We start from the raw sequence: 16,390 nt of genomic DNA, 5'->3' as shown, positions 1-16,390 counted from the left end.
AGCAGAGCTGCCAGGGTCAGACGTTTCTGGACCATCAGCGATTTTGGAGCAAAAGCGTGGTGCAGAGGGGGGAGTGCTTGGTTTGGGGATTTCACTCTGATTTTCCCCTTCCTCACAAAATTCCAGGAAAAATTAAAGTGCCAGGATTCTAGTCTGCTGCTAAAAGAAATGGTAGAATTTCCACTGGGATGGGGCTTTTTAGTTGTAAAGAGGTAATGAATGTAAATTTGGACTGATGTGGCAACTGCATCACGAATCATAGAGGCTAACTCTTAAAAGGGGATGTTACAGCTCCTCTGTGCAAGAGTTCTTTCCACACAGTGTCCTGCAGGTGTCTTTTGCAATGTTTGGAATAACACTGAGGCCATCAGCTACAAAGGACAGAAGGAAAATCAATTTTAATTTGCAAAACTTTTCCCCATGTCCTGTCTGATACCCATTTCATTGCCTCTATTTTTATCCTATGAACTAATCTGCATTCAGGTGGTGACAGCCCTGAAGTTTTATCAGTTTGCTGTTTGATGTCATTGCTCAGAATGCCACAGCAGCAGCTGAGTGTAACACAGGCTTTGTGCTTCCACAGCATGGGTTCTGCTGCTGTCCCAAAAAAAAAAGAAAAAGAAGGTAAAAAGACCATTTTTATAAGGCATTAGAAATAAAGTGCTGCAGCCAGCGTGACCAGGGCAGGCTGGAGAGCTGAGCAGAGAGGAACCTTAAAAAATTCAACAAGGGCAAGTGCAAGGTCCTGCACCTAGGGAGGAATAACCCCATGGGTCAGTATAGACTGGGGGCTGATCTGTTGGAGAGCAGCTCTGGGGAAAGGGACCTGGGGGTCCTGGTGGACAGAAAGATGCCCAGGAGGCAGCAATGTGCCCTTGTGGCCAAGAAGGCCAAGGGCAACTTGGGGTAGATTAGAAAGGGTGTAGTGAGTAGGTCTAGAGATGTTTTCCTGTCCCTCTACTCTGCCATGGTGAGGCCACATCTGGAATATTCTGTCCTGTTCTGGGCCCCTCAACTCAAGAAGGACCTCAGGGAACTGCTGGAGAGAGTCCAGTGCAGAGCCACAAAGATGCTGAAGGACTGGGGGCACTGGGTGCAAGCTGGAGCAGAGGAGGTTCCACATGAACATAAGGAAAACCTTTTGCCCTGTGAGGCTGCCAGAGCCCTGGAGCAGGCTGCCCAGAGAGGTTGTGGAGTCTCCTTCTCTGGAGACTTTCCAACCCCACCTGGATGTGTTCCTGTGTGACCTGCTCTGGCAGGGGGATCCCTTCCAACCCCTGCACTCTGTGATTGTGTGAAATAAAGAATAGTACTCACCCCACTGCTTAAAGAGCTCCTGGCAATGCAGCCTGCACTCAGCAGTTTGATTTGGTCAATCCCGGTGTTTTACATGCATTTTTATTTTCTCAAAATCTAGCTTCTGACAAATCACTATGAGCAGTGCTGGAAATATTATTGTCTGCCTTCAGGAATGGGAAGCTGTGGAATTGCAGCAGCAGAAGAATTGCATTTAACTGAAAAACTTTTCTGGGGAATATTTGATTCCTTGTCTCACAAGGTAATGACTGTAGCTGGCATTACAGTGTAGGATGCCTATCAAATCATTACACTGATAATTTGCCCTGCCAAGTGTGGAAAGTTCCTGTTTTAACAATTCTTCCAGCTAATATGGGAGGGATGGCAATGAATGCTTTTAAGGAGGCAATTCTCTAATGAAACTTTGAATGCTGAATATTGGGAGATGCTCTGATGTCAAATCTTTGTCTGGATGTACCCAAACAGCGTGATGCTAATAATGAGGCAGATTGCTTGCTGCACTAACAAGTCAGTGTTGGCCTCTCTCCTAGCTTAGTTCTACTAAAATACTTTTTGCTGACATGGAATTGATGAGATGATTGTATCTGTTGGTCAGTTTTTTGGTGTAAGGACAGGCAGTCTGCTGTCTGTTTTCACAAACACACTTCTCTCTTGTCAGTTTTCTTGTTACTGCCCAGGTTAAGGAACCTGATGCAACCTTCTTAGAAATAAACATCTTTATTTTTCCTGTTGTAGAGTGTGATCTTGAGATTATAGCACTGGCTCCTAGTTTGTCTCCAAATAAGTTACACTTTTGATAGGAGAAATTCTTTACTGAGTGAATAGTTCTGTGCTTGGTGGTGCTCAGACATCAGGTTGACCAGGTTCTCACTACAGGACCCATAATGACTTTTTTTCATTGCCTCTCCCTGACACTTTCTTCTAGTTCTAAGGAGCAGATTTCAATGCTCTGTTCTCTAGGCATTTTGATTTGTGCTATAGAAGTGAGCATGATCTCTGCATTATTCCAGAATGGCTTTTTAAGCCTCTGTTGCATTTAATTTTAGTGCCATTTACCACCCTCTTAATGCTTTCACAAGCACAAAAAGTGCCAAGAGGACCCGAAACAAATGTTTGCAATTAGTGCAGCTTAGCTTTTTGGAGACAAATGAGAGGATGGGGTGTTCCTGCCAGCACTGGTGGACCTCTGTAATAGCATTTTCATCTTTCTGTAAATACTTTGTTCCAAGTAAAGAAGAGCAGTGCAAAACTGCTGAGCTGGGGCACTATCCATTCTTCTGCCTTGTACTGAAACATTTACAGGTGTGGTCTTTTCATGGCTTCCAGCAGGTTAATGGAAGCAATTTACCCTGGGATCTGACTTCTTTGCTTTGTGCAATACACACTGAAGAGTGCTGCAACAAAACAGAGGAAGGCAAAGCCTCAAAATCGTAGGCACTCTGCTTGCTATGATATAAAGATACTATTTTATTAGCAAGTATCTTCAGTGGACCTTAAAATTGTTCTTCAGCATTTTCTTGACACCAAATTCACGTTTATAGGAGCATAGAGTTTTCCTGTTTACAACAGTGAAGAAATATTTTTGCAGTGTAAAAGATTTTTTTTTCCCCATGAGTGCTTGATTAGTGCCTGTGTTGTAACATCAGAGCAGGTTACCTGTGCACTGAGTCAAACTTCATTGCATACTTATGATCCCATCAAACTCTTGCACTGTATCATCTGGAGAGCTTTGAGAGTTGTATCTTTCTGCCTCTTTTACAGGTGAGGAATATGAAAGCTAGGGAATGGATTCTAAAACTGCTGTTTAGAAGAGCAGATGTGCTCCTTCAACCTCTTAGCAGGACAATTTGGGGAAATAATGAACTGACTGTGCTGTAGGAAAACACAATTTAATGTAACCAGCGCCATTTAAACTGGAATAGATTAGGGGGAAAGAGGGAGAAATGGCAATGACTTCTGCAGTGAAGATAGGAGATAGTCCTTGTAGAGCTGAGACAGGCTTTGACAGATGATTGTGCTTCTACAATTAGCCAAGCAGCACTTGGCCCTTCCAGTGTAGGTCATAGTGACTCTTACTGTCTATACTTACACAAGAGCCAGCATGCTCTGAGGTTGATTTGAGCAGCCTTAGAAATGTGTAAAGTTGATACCAAGCCAGAGAGATGTCATGCAGCAATAATTCTGCCCTGTGCTGAATTTCTCAAATGTGCTTTGTATTCTCTGCTTGCATGTTCTAATGTTTCCATCCAGCTGCTTGGTTGTCACTAACATCTTTGCATGTTTTTCTATTGAATTTTCCAACCAGTTCCTATCTCTCCTGCAGAAGTATGATCCAGAGCTCTTTCGAATGGCTTTGCCTTGTCTAAGTGCTATAGCTGGTGCCTTACCCCCTGATTATTTAGATACACGAATGAAGGCCACTTTGGAAAAGCAGACTTCACTGGATCCAGAGGGAAATTTTGATCCCAAACCTGTCAGCACTGCCAAGTAAGTCACATAAGTGATACTGATTTCCTTTCCTGAAATATTTTTCTGCCGTTCCTTATGAAGGTTGTTTTTCTCTGGAGGGAGAGTTGGCTGCTGGCTGACTTTGTCATGCTATTAGTACTTCTGAGAAGTGGTGTAGGGATTTTTGCTTCCTCCTGCAAAACACTGCACCATAGACTGTTTGCCAGATACCAAACCTATTCTTCTCAGTATTGTTAAATACTTCCCAGATGTTAAATACTTCCACACTGTGTCTCAGAGTGCATAGTGAATTCTGTACTCATTGTGTGCCCTATGACTCAACAGTTCAACTGCTTGGGATATATGCACCTGCAGTATGTTTACTCCTGACATTATTTAGTGTCTGCTTGTAGCAAATGGTAGAAGATCATCAAAGTCTGGTGATTCCATTGACCTGTTGCCTGAACTCTATAAAACCTTTATTTTGGTAGTTGCTCTGTAGCAACCTCTTATCCATAGAACAGCAATGTGCCCTGGTGGCCAGGAACGCCAATGGGGTGCTGGGGGGCATTCAGAGGAGTGTGTCCAGCAGAGCCAGGGAGGTTCTCCTCCCCCTCTACTCTGCCCTGCTGAGGCCACACCTGGAATATTGCATCCAGTTCTAGGCTCCCAAGTTCAGGAGGGACAGGGATCTGCTGGAGAGAGTCCAAGGCAGGGCTCCAAGGATGCTGAAGGGACTGGAGCACTGCCTGAGGAGGAGAGGCTGAGAGCCCTGGGGCTGGTTAGTGTGGAGGAGAAGACTGAGAGAGGATTTAATAAATGTCTATAAATATCTGAGGGCTGGGGGTCAAGAGGGAGGGGACAGGCTCTGCTCAGTTGTACCCTGGGATAGGACAAGGGGCAATGGAGAGAAACTGCAGCACAGGAGGAACTTCTTCACTGTGAGGGTCCCAGAGCACTGGAACAGGCTGCCCAGAGAGGTTGTGGAGTCTCCTTCTCTGGAGCCTTTCCAGCCCCATCTGGATGTGTTCCTGTGTGACCTGTGCTGGATTCTCTGGTCCTGCTCTGGCAGGGGGGTTGGACTGGAAGATCTCCAGAGGTCCTTTCCAATCCCTAACATCCTCTGATCCTGAGACATGGAAGCAGGTCACATGTGATGATTTCATAGAGACTTGTCCTTCCTGGAACACCTGTGCTTTCAAAATAGAGATTTCTAATACTTTTCCATTCAAGAAGTGAGGACTGCTAGTTGATTCTTGCTATTCAAGTCTTATCCCTCCATCATTATGCAATGTGTAACATCCATACTATTCCTATCCCAGTAAAAGAAGCATCAGTAGGTTATGCAGTTGCAAAGCCAAATGTCTTGCCTTCATCTGGAGGTGAGGCATTTTGATTAGTGTTCTCTTAGACTGACATTTTCTTCCTAGGCCAGGCTGCAGTAGCTTGAGGTTGACTGACTGTGCTGCCCTTTCTTCACAGCCTCGTGCTTCCAGAGAAGTTGGAGTACATTGTCAGCAAGTATGCAGAACACTCCCATGATAAATGGTCCTTTGACAAGGTAGGAACCCTCTCAAGCCTGGCAACTATCAGAAAAGGACAGGTGACCAATACCTGGGGTGACTACTGAGAGAAAAGCTGGGCAGGTTAGCTGACAGGCCCTCTGTAGGATGCCTGCTGTTTCTTTAAGGATGTCTGGAACAAACCATTTGCTCCAGAACATGCACTGAAATGTGTCACTTTTTCAAAGCAGCCAGAATTTGGCAAGACAAAAATTTCACAGGAATGAGAGAGGGATACTTGGTTTGGGCTTTTTTCTTTCTTTTAGTTTCTTCTTTAAGTAAGAATATGTAGAAATTGGCTTCATTTTGCCTGGCAACGATGTTTTGTGACTGTGAATGAGAGATTCAACTTTACTGCAGCAGCTCTGTGATCAGAGCACCTGCAAAAGCTAATGTCCTTTTTTCCCCTCTCCCCTTTCCCCTCTCTTTATAGCTTTTCTTCCTCTTTAGCTTTAGGAAGGCTGTTAGGTACTGATGTCCTCTATAATTTCCCAAGTGCTCTGTCACTGTGTTTTGTTTCTGTTCCACTACTTCAAAATAGCTGTAAGACAAGACAATGTATATTAGTTATTAAATGACTTTTTAATGTTCCAATGAAACATTTAATTGAAGCCTTTTTAGTGTAACATTTTGCAAACATATTTCAATAAATAGGACTTCTCAAGTTAAATTTGAGCAAAAGGCAGTTGGATGGAGTTGCAGGTTTTGGTAACTATGTTGGGAGTGTTTGGATATGAGTAACTCGTGCAATCTAAGTGTAAATTTTAAACCTCTTATTCAAGGAAAAAAGTAGAGGTGGGGTTAAGTAATTTATTATTGCAATTAATAACAAATTAATCCTAGAATGGCTTAGATTGGAAGGCACCTCAGGGCTCATCTCCTCCAGCTTCCCCACGATGGGCAGAGACACCTCTCAACTAGACCCAGCTGCTCAAAGCTTCATCCAGCCTGGCCTTGAACAGCCCCAGGGAGGAGGCAGCCACAGCCTCCGTGGGCAGCCTATTGTATAATCTAACAATTCTGTTGTGTGAGGCTGTCTGCAAATTGGTAGAGAAAGGTATCTAAATATACACATATTAATCTCAGTTAATATTAAGGTAAAAGAGTCATTAAGTTTAGTGCCTGATCTGTTAATGTATCATTTTATTCTCTGTGCTGCTCCATTTAGCCTCCCAGAAAAACACAGAGACACTTTTTTCACCTTAGCCAGCACCAGCTTGATCCATCAGTCTGTTTGAAAGGGGCCAGTGTATATTAGGCTCAGAACTGGTGGCATGAGATCTGGTCCTCAAAGATGATCTGGTCCTCAAAGATGGCATCTGCCCGTCAGGGCAGTGTTCTGTGTTCTTTTCCCCTGGATCCACAGCTGGATGTGTGCTCTCTTAACAGAAATTTCTGTGGCAGCAATGAGGTTAGCAGTTCAGCCTGACCTGTCTGGCCAGTTTGCCATTACTCATCTGTATTCTTCTCATCTTCTTATTTCAAGGCATTTCTGTTTTTTTCAGACTAACACTGGATGGAAATATGGTGTTTCACTGGATGAAAATATGAAGACTCACCCATTGATAAGACCTTTCAAAACTCTAACTGAAAAGGTAAAAGAGGAAAATCTCAGCTGCATTAGTACAAAGCAGGTTGATTGGTGTACCTTTTAAAATCAGATTGACACAGACTCTCTAAAAGGAAGAGAGACAAACTCAAATTCTTCCAGTTCAGAGTAGCAACACCAATATGCTGATGTAAATGGCCTGGGTTGGGAGGGACCTCCAAAGCTCATCCAGTCCAACCCCCTCTGCAGCCAGCAGGGACATCCTCCACTAGATCAGGTTGCCCAGAGCATTGTCCAGCCTCATCTTGAATATCTCCAGGGATGGAGCCTCTACTACCTCCCCTGGGCAACCTGTCACAGTGTTCCACCACTCCTATGGTAAAGAACCTGGACCAATTTGTAGTCAGAGTATCAAGCCCACAGGGTTCAGGCCTCCATGGATGACAGATGACTGGCAGCAACTTCTAGGTTTCAGGTGAAAGTGTAATTAATGAATCTGAAGGCAATTTTGTCTTCAAGGAAGACAATAGAGGAAAATGAGAAAACATAAGTGGTGTCTCAATTAGGGGAAAAGCATGTTTTGTTTGCATTTCCTGACCAGACAGGAATGGCTTCCAGTTGTCAGAACAGTGAACTGAATTTGAGTTCTGTTAGGTACTTTGCAGTGGTTTGTTGGGTGACTCAGTCACATTTGGTCCCTCTGTACCACACCTTTCCTGCTCAGAAAATTGAGATGACAAAAAAGCAAGAGGGGTTCAAAAGATTTAATTTCCCAAGGTTCATGAATTGCTTTGAAATCTTTGAAGAGGAGGTGAAGAATTGTTGGTTGTTGTTATTAAAGCAGTAAAAAAGAGAATTTTCTGAATGGTCTCGGATTAGAGATTTTGACATTAAAAATTATCACTTTCCTTACAAACTGTTATGTTTAGTACATGTCCTGGTGGCATGGTGTTGCTGGGACACAGCCACAGGCCTGCCCTGCTCTGCAGGCTATTGGCAGTTGTGAGCCAGAGCAGCTTGCCCAAGTTCTATGGGAGACTGAGAAAGGCCTTGGGTGCTGCTGCTTTCAGATGGTGCACACTTGCCTGACCAACTTCTCAGCACTTCAACTGCTATCAAGCCTGTTGCAGGCACAAATCCAGGCTGGGTGCAGAGCGGGTTGAGAGCAGCTCTGGAGAAAGAGACTTTGGGAGTGTTGGTTGCTGAGCAGCTCCCCAGGAGCCAGCAGTGCCCTCATGTAGCCCAGCAGGCAGCTGTGTGCTGGGCTGCAGCCAGAGGGGTGTGGGCAGCAGGGCAGGAGAGGGGATTCTGCCCCTGAGCTCTGCTCAGACCTCACCTCCAATCCTGCCTCCAGTTTTGGTGTCCCCAGCAGGAGAAGGACACAGAGCTGCTGGAGAGAGTCCAGAGGAGGCCACAAAGATGATGCAAGGGCTGGAGCAGCTCTGCTGTGAGGACAGGCTGAGGGAGCTGGCCTGCAGTTCAGACTGGAGAAGACTCAGGGGGGCCTCAGAGCTGCCTGCCAATAGCTGAAGGGATCCTGCAGGAAGGCTGCAGAGGGACTTCTCATCAGGGTGTCCAGAGACAGGCCAAGGGGGAATGGTTTGAAGCTGAGGCAGAGCAGGGTTAGAGTGGAGCTGAGGAAGAAGTTCTTCAGTAGGAGGGTGCTGAGACTCTGGCACAGGCTGCCCAGGGAGGCTGTGGCTGCCTCCTGCCTGGGGGTGTTGAAGTCCAGGCTGGATGAGGCCTTGAGCAGCTGAGTCTAGCTGAGAGGTGTCCCTGGGCATGGTGGGGAGGTTGGAGCAGATGAGCTCTGAGGTCCCTTCCAACCTGAGCCATTCTCTGAATCTATTTTGGACTAGAAAATTCAGTGAGTAAGTTTCATATGAAAACTGCATTATTGCTCCTGTGCTCGTTTGAGTGATGTTAGTTTGTGACATACATCCCAGCAACAAATGCCACAAGAACAACCCCCCAAAACTTGTATTTTCAAGCTTCTTTCTCATGTAGGAAGAATTACATCATGTCTTGAGATATAACATACAAATTCTGTCCGACGTGGCAATTTGTAAATAAGGACAGAAGGTTTTTATTGGGTGTTTGTGACTTGCCAAATACAGAGAAGTTTTACATGATTTTCTTCAAAGGAAAAGGAAATTTACCGTTGGCCTGCCAGAGAATCACTGAAAACCATGTTGGCCATGGGATGGAGCCTAGAAAGGACCAGAGAAGGTGGAGAAGCAGTAATGCATCAGCGGGAAAATGAAAAGCTCCGCAACATCTCTCAGTCCAGCCAGGTAGGGTGGAATTGCTTACACTTAGAAAGCACAGGGCTTGCTTGTTAATTTACTTAGAAATCATACCTCAGTGTGGTAGTTTTGTGTTCCTTTTAAGGAAAAGAAACTTCTAAGACTTCTGAGGTTAGGAGTCATGTCTCTCAGATAAAAACTGAATTATAACTAAAGGGCTGTGATTAGCAGGTTGAGAAAGGTTCTCCTGCCCCTCTACTCTGCCCTGCTGAGGCCACATCTGGAATATTGTGTCCAGTTCTGGGTCCCTAAGTTCAAGAAGGACCAGGACAGAGCCACAAAGCTGCTGCAGGCAGTGGAACATCTCCTGTGGGGCCAGGCTGAGGGAGCTGGGGCTTGGAGCAGAGGAGCCTGAGGGCTGTCCTCATTGCTGGGGATAAAGATGTGCAGGGCTGGAGCCAGGCTCTGCTCAGGGATGTCCAAGGACAGCACAAGGGGCACTGGGGGCAAGCTGGAGCAGAGGAGGTGCTGCAGGAACAGGAGGGAAAACTTCTTCCCTGGGAGGGTGCTGAGCCGTGGAGCAGGCTGCCCAGAGAGGTTGTGGAGTCTCCTTCTCTGGAGACTTTCCAACCCCACCTGGACACAGGGGGAAAGCTGTTTAAAACTATGACAAGTGTTGGGGGACTGTTATAGCACCCCTTGGGGTGAATTAAACACACATTTATGCTTCAGTACAATGAGAATTAATGAGCAGCAAATTGGGCAGAGTGGTTCTGGAAGGAGTGTTCAAAGACTGAGCTGATTGCTTGCATAGGCTGGCCCCAGCACTGAGCTGTGAGCATCGTGGCCAGACACCTTAAGCCTGTGTTGGGTTCATTGCCCAGCAGCAATTTAGCCTATCAAAAGTGGCCTCTGAGCACTCTGTTATGAGACAGTACCTCAGCATTTTGTAACCCTCACTCTCTGCTTCCAGCCAGTTGAACCTGTTCTGCTGTTGGGCCTTCTTGCCAGAGAAGACCATAGTCACAGAATGGGTCGGGCTGGGACAGACCTCCAGAGCTCATCCAGTCCAACCCCCTGCAGTCAGCAGGGACAGCCTCCACTAGATCAGGTTGCTCAGAGCCCTGTCCAGCCTCACCTTGAGTGTCTCCAGGGATGGAGCCTCAACTCCCTCCCTGGGCAACCTGTTGCAGTGTTCCACCACCCTCATGGATCAGAACTTGTTCCTCACATCCAATCTAAATCTCCTCTTGCATGATAAAGGCATTATTGAGGAGTTCAGCACGTTTACATTCAGTGCATGACTGAAGTCTCTGCTTTCTGTGTGACCTTTCATATTTAACATGTGCCCAGTGGCTTTGTTGCACACTCCAAACATTTTGAGACTACATAAATACATCACAATCTTCTTTTTTCCTACTCAGTAAACTCCATGATAAAATGACCTATTTTAACTCCTTCTTGTGATGTCTTGTCTTCAGCACGTGGTTGGTTCATTCAGGCTGTTGCTACACTGGTTCTGTCATGTTTTGAAGGCACCTCCTGTGTGACTCATGATTGGTCTGTCATGGGCTGAACAGCATAGCTCTAGCAGCTTACCATCTGTTGCAAACAGATCTAAGGCTCTGCAGCAACCTTCTGATTTCCACCTCAGTAGATATGTCCTGTTAGTTATCCTGTGTGCCTCCAGCACATTGCCAAACAAAAGGTGAATGCAGGCTCTACCAGCAAGTTTTAAAATGTGGATGGTTTTACTCCAACCAGATCAACAGCAGAGATGTTGTTGCTGAGTATTTGACTCTTTTATCTGAAATACTTTTATCTACAAGTAATTTGGTTTTGTTGAGGTTTTTCTTTTTCTTCCCCCCACAGGGCAATGGATATAGCCCAGCACCCCTTGACCTGTCTAATGTGGTGCTTTCTAGGGAGCTCCAGGTTTGTATTTGTGGTTTGCATGTGTTGTGCTGAAAAGAATTAATAGAGTTGGGTTCTTATTATGAATTACTCTAATTTTGTCAGGTTCTGTGGGTGTGTTTGTGAGTGTGCTTGCAGAAAGGTGCATGGCACATGCTGAAAGGAGACACTTGAAGTGTTTATCTCATTGCTGCTTCCTGAGTTCCTAGGAAAAGTGATCCTGAAGCTAGGGAAGGAGCTGTAAACAGCATGTGATGTGCACCCTCTGCTTGTGCCAAGTTCACAGAGTTGAGTGTAGGAATGAGAGCTCACTGGGGTGCGTTCAGAGGAGTGTCTCCAGCAGATTGAGGGAGGTTCTACCCCCACCCTGCTCTCCCCTGGTGAGGCTCCACCTGGAATATTGTGTCCAGTTTTGGGGTGTCCAGTTCAGGCATGTCAGGGATCTGCTGGCTACAAGGATGCTGAAGGGCCTGGAGCAGTGCCTGGGGAGGAGAGGCTGAGAGCCCTGGGGCTGGTTAGTGTGGAGAGGAGAAGACTGAGAGGGATCTGATCAATGTCTATCAATAGCTGAGGGGTGGGAGTCAGGAAGGAAGGGACAGGGACAGGCTCTGGTCAGTTGCACCCTGGGATAGGACAAGGGGCAATGGAGAGAAACTGCAGCACAGGAGGTTCCACCTCAACATAAGGAGGAACTTCTTCACTGTGAGGCTGCCAGAGCACTGGAACAGGCTGCCCAGAGAGGTTGTGGAGTCTCCTTGTCTGGAGACTTTCCAGCCCCATCTGGATGTGTTCCTGTGTGAGCTGTGCTGGATTCTCTGGTCCTGCTCTGGCAGGTGAGTTGGGCTCGTGATGATCTCCAGAGGTCTCTTCCAAGCCCTAACATCCTCTGATCCTGTGATCCTCACTGTGGTGTTTCCTCACCACAAGGCTTTACTCAAGATTGTAAAACTAGGTAGAAATATTGAATTTGTAACTGTCACCTTTTAATTTTGCATCTTGGTGTTCTTTTTCCTAATGGTAATGTAGGGAATGGTTGAGGTAATGGCAGAAAATTATCACAACATATGGGCCAAAAAGAAGAAAATGGAGTTGGAAAGCAAAGGTAAGCCAGAATCCAGGGACCCATAGCAAAAAAATAAACATGAGAGAGAAGAAACAATCTGGAAGAAGACAACATAAGAGAATCAAAACTTAACAGTTTCTTCTTGTATGTGAAGCATAATAAAGCTCACAGCAGGAAAACTTACAGTGCTTTCAACTTACTCAAGGTGGAGGTAGTCACCCTTTATTGGTACCTTATGACACACTGACAGCCAAGGAGAAGTCACGGGACCGGGAGAAGGCACAGGAGCTGTTCAAGTTCCTTCAAGTCAATGGCATTATCATATCTAGGTAAGCTGCACTTCTTTTAACAGAGATCTCTCTTCCACACATCAAAATCCAGACCCCACCTGGAGCTCTGTGTCCTGTTCTGGAGCCCCTAGTACAGGAGAGATCTGGAGGTGCTGGAAGGTGTCCAGAGGAGGTCCACGAGGATCAGCAGAGGGCTGGAGCTGCTCTGGAAACAGACTGAGAGAGTTGGGGTTGTGCAGTCTGGAGAGGAGAAGGCTCCGAGGAGACCTTCCTGTGGCCTTCCAGTATCTGAAGGGGGCTCCAAGAAAGCTGGGGAGGGACTTTTTAGGCTGTCAGGGAGTGATAGGACTGGGGGGAATGGAACAAGACTAGAAATGGGTAGATTCAGATTGGATGTTAGGAAGAAATTCTTCCCCATGAGGCTGGTGAGAGCCTGGCACAGGTTGCCCAGGGAGGTGGTGGAAGCCTCATCCCTGGAGGTTTTTGCAGCCAGGCTGGATGTGGCTGTGAGCAACCTGCTGTAGTGTGAGGTGTCCCTGCCCATGGCAGGGGGGTTGAAACTGGATGAGCCTTGTGGTCCCCAAGTCTGTGATTCCATGATTTTTATGTTCAGAAAGACTTCTGAAACAGCACAGACAGATAATGGGTTTAGTCACTGTGTGATTGTAGTAAATAGAGAATGCAACAGTAGTGGAATTAAATGAGAAGATGATCCAAAATATCAGCAAGTGGTGTCAGCGTGGATCATCAGAAAATAAATCTGAGATCTGATACTGAAACACATCCAGGTGAAAGTGCTTTTCAATCTAGCTCTTCAGAGAAGTGTGGGTTTGAGTTGTGTGAAGCAGTAAGGGCAGCGAGGCTGGAGAAGGGCCTGGAGCCCCTGGGCTAGAGGAGGGGCTGAGGGAGCTGGGGGTGTTCAGGCTGGAGAAGAGGAGGCTGAGGGAGACCTCATTGCTCTCTACAGCTCCCTGAAGGGAGGTTGGAGTGAGGAGGGGACAGCCTCTGCTCCTTGGTGTCAAGAGACAGGAGCAGAGGAAATAGTTCCAAGCTGCACCAGGGGAGGTTCAGACTGGGTGTTAGGAAATATTTCTTCACTGAAAAGTTTCTCAGACGTTGGAATAGTCTGCCCAGGGCAGTGCTGCAGTCACCACCCCTGGAGGTGTTCAAGCAGCTGTGGAGCTGGTGCTTAGGGACATGGTTTAGTGGTGACCATGCAGTGCTGAGGCGAGGGGTTGGATTGGATGAGCTTGGGGATCTTTTCCAAGCAGATAGATTCTGTGATTCTCTGAGGGTGAATCAGGATTATCCTCTGCTCAGGGTTTTCTTCAGAAGAATGTGTACATCTTTTCAAGTATATAGAAAAGCTTTTGAAGCACTGGTTGCAGTTATCACATTTCCAGAATGTCATTCTTCAAGACTTTAGGCTAATCATTAAAACATGGCAGTTCTGTATAATTGGAAATGTATGGGTGGCACAGTATGCCTGCCTTGCATATACCATCTGCCTCTGTTTTGAGTTTTACTCCTCTCTCTGTGTGGAGAACTTTTTTCTTTTTTTTTTGAAGCACTTTTGGGTGTGTATGACACACAGATGAATCTCTTAGGCCTTGCCCAGTATGTGTTAGAAACAAGATGGCATTTTGTAAAGCAGCTTCAAATCTCTACAGGTTTTCCCAGAATTACAGAATCATTCAGGCTGGAAAAGACCAAGTACCACTGAGAATCCTACTCTGCAAGGCTCACCCCTAAACCCCAGGCACCACAACCAAACCACCTTGAAACACAGCCAGGCTTGGGGACTCCACCACCTCCCTGGGCAGCACATTCCAATCCTTGACCACTCTTGCTGGAAAAAAAATTTCCCTAATCTCCAGTCTAAACCTCCCCAGTCTAAACCTCCTCAGTCACAGCTTGAGGCCATTCCCTCTTGTTCCATCACTAATTACCTGTGAGAAGAGACCAGCAGCAGCCTCTCCACAACCTCCTTTCAGGTAGTTGCAGACAGCAATGAGGTCTCCCCTCAGCCTCCTCTGTTTCACAGTAACCATCCCCAGCTCCTTCAGTTGCTCTTCATGACATTTCTTCTCCAGGCCCTTCCCAGCTTCCTTGCCCTCCTCTGCCCTGGCTCCAGCACCTCCACATCTCTCTTGTCTTGAGGTGCCCCAAACTGAACACAATACTGCAGGTGTGGCCTCACCACCTTTGTTGATGTTGCCATTATTACCTATCAGAACTACCAATGTCTTTCAGTGTTTTGGAAAGGAGATGTAATCTCTGAGCAACAGTGGCTTGCTGTAAATGCAAGAAGAGAATATCTGGAGTGATCTCACTTTAAAAACAGAGAAATGCTTGGCTGCATTATCCTGTGTGAGAGTGAGGCAGCAGGAGATGCCTGCCTGCCAGCCAGCCCTAGCTGTTGATGTGTATGAAATCCCTGGATGACACATGTGATGTATCAGTTAGTAGGAGGTTATAAAAGCATGGAAAATAGGACTCCTCAAATAGAATTGTTTGTAATTATTTTTGCAAATGAAACTGTAGGATGGAAGGTTGGAGTCCTTTTATGTGTGAATGGGATTGGAATGTATTCCTTGGTTCCCTGCTCTGTTCCTCCAGATTATGACCATTCCTCTCCTCTTAGCCCTGTTCTGACATGGTCTGGAACATACCTTTCAGTATGAGCTAGTTTTGTTGTTTGCACTTCTGCTTCATCAGCCTTCTCCCACATAATTACATTTTTCCTTGGATTCACTTGATTTTTCTGTTTTTTCAACTATTGGTCTAAATGTTCCACATATTCTCCCTAATTCACTCCTACATCAGTGCTAAGAAATCTTAGGACAAATGATCACCTCCTGCATACCACAAGGAGTCCAAGAACTTTCCTGCTTCCTCGCTCCTTCCTTGCCTTTTCCTCAATGTCACAAACTCCCAGTTCCTCACTTCTTCCCTGCTTCTGACTCACTTCAATCCCTCTCTAGTGTCTGCACCCCTTTTAGCCAGGTGGTGTTTTCTAATTGATGAAATGAAGTTTAGGACTTCAGCTGATTGTGGAAAGCTCTAATAGCTGACTTCCTAAACATTTGGTACTCAAATCTGCCAGCAGCAAATTGAGTGGCCAGTGCATTGCTCTTTTTGATTTCAATGTCCCATGGCTTCATTTGTGCCATACTGTGGTGCTCTGAAGTGAAGAAATTGAACAATTCTTGCTGTGCAGCTGATAACTAAGAGCTGCTGTGGAAGGTAATTTTCTCCTTGTTGTGCAAATTACCGTAATAAGGTATGGGATGCTTGTAGGACTGCCAGAATTTGTACTGCTGTCCTCATCAGTACCAGTGATCTTAATGCTTTCTGAAACAGGGGGCTGAATGACATGGAATTGGATGCTTCCTCCATGGAAAAGAGGTTTGCCTTCAAGTTTCTGAAGAAAATCCTAAAATATGTTGATTCTGCTCAAGAGTTCATTGCACATTTGGGTAAGCTGCAGGTTTCAGCCTGAAAATCAATCAGACACTTGGTACTTAAATACATGGATTGGTGTTTAAATCTTGGTGACCACTATGATCATATCCTGAGCTGCAGCCAAAGGAGTGTGGGCAGCAGGGCAAGAGAGGGGATTCTGCCCCTTGACTCTGCTCAGACCTCACCTCCAGTTCTGGCGTCCCCAGCAGAAGGACACAGAGCTGCTGGAGAGAGTCCAGAGGAGGCCACAAAGATGATCCAAGGGCTGGAGCAGCTCTGCTGTGAGGACAGGCTGAGGGAGCTGGGGGTGTTCAGCCTGGAGAAGAGAAGACTCTGGGGGGACCTCAGAGCTGCCTGCCAATAGCTGAAGGGATCCTCCAGGAAGGCTGCAGAGGGACTTTTTGTAAGGGTCTCTAACAGCAGAACAAGAGAGAATGGTTTGAAGCTGAGGTAGAGCAGGGTTAGAGTGGAGCTGAGGAAGAAGTTCTTCAGTAGGAGGGTGCTGAGACTCTGGCACAGGCTGCCCAGGAAGGCTG

General features: G+C 46.2%; 1 protein-coding gene across 1 annotated transcript in view; it reads left to right on the top strand.

The window, feature by feature from the left end:
* The window catches only part of RYR3 (ryanodine receptor 3), a 249,302-nt gene that overhangs the window by 161,259 nt on the left and 71,653 nt on the right, over window positions 1-16,390 (top strand). Inside the window, exons 50-58 of the mRNA XM_054400698.1 lie at window positions 1,418-1,558; window positions 3,641-3,804; window positions 5,248-5,326; window positions 6,833-6,922; window positions 9,021-9,170; window positions 10,995-11,057; window positions 12,063-12,138; window positions 12,305-12,428; window positions 15,753-15,868. Of these exons, the coding sequence (XP_054256673.1) occupies window positions 1,418-1,558; window positions 3,641-3,804; window positions 5,248-5,326; window positions 6,833-6,922; window positions 9,021-9,170; window positions 10,995-11,057; window positions 12,063-12,138; window positions 12,305-12,428; window positions 15,753-15,868 (1,003 nt within the window). The remainder of the gene's footprint in view (window positions 1-1,417; window positions 1,559-3,640; window positions 3,805-5,247; window positions 5,327-6,832; window positions 6,923-9,020; window positions 9,171-10,994; window positions 11,058-12,062; window positions 12,139-12,304; window positions 12,429-15,752; window positions 15,869-16,390) is intronic.

The sequence above is a fragment of the Indicator indicator genome, chromosome 4, assembly GCF_027791375.1.
Source record: "Indicator indicator isolate 239-I01 chromosome 4, UM_Iind_1.1, whole genome shotgun sequence".
Lineage (NCBI taxonomy): Eukaryota > Metazoa > Chordata > Aves > Piciformes > Indicatoridae > Indicator > Indicator indicator.
The sequence above is the reverse complement of the archived record's forward strand: the minus strand, read 5'-3'. Positions and strand labels throughout refer to the sequence as shown.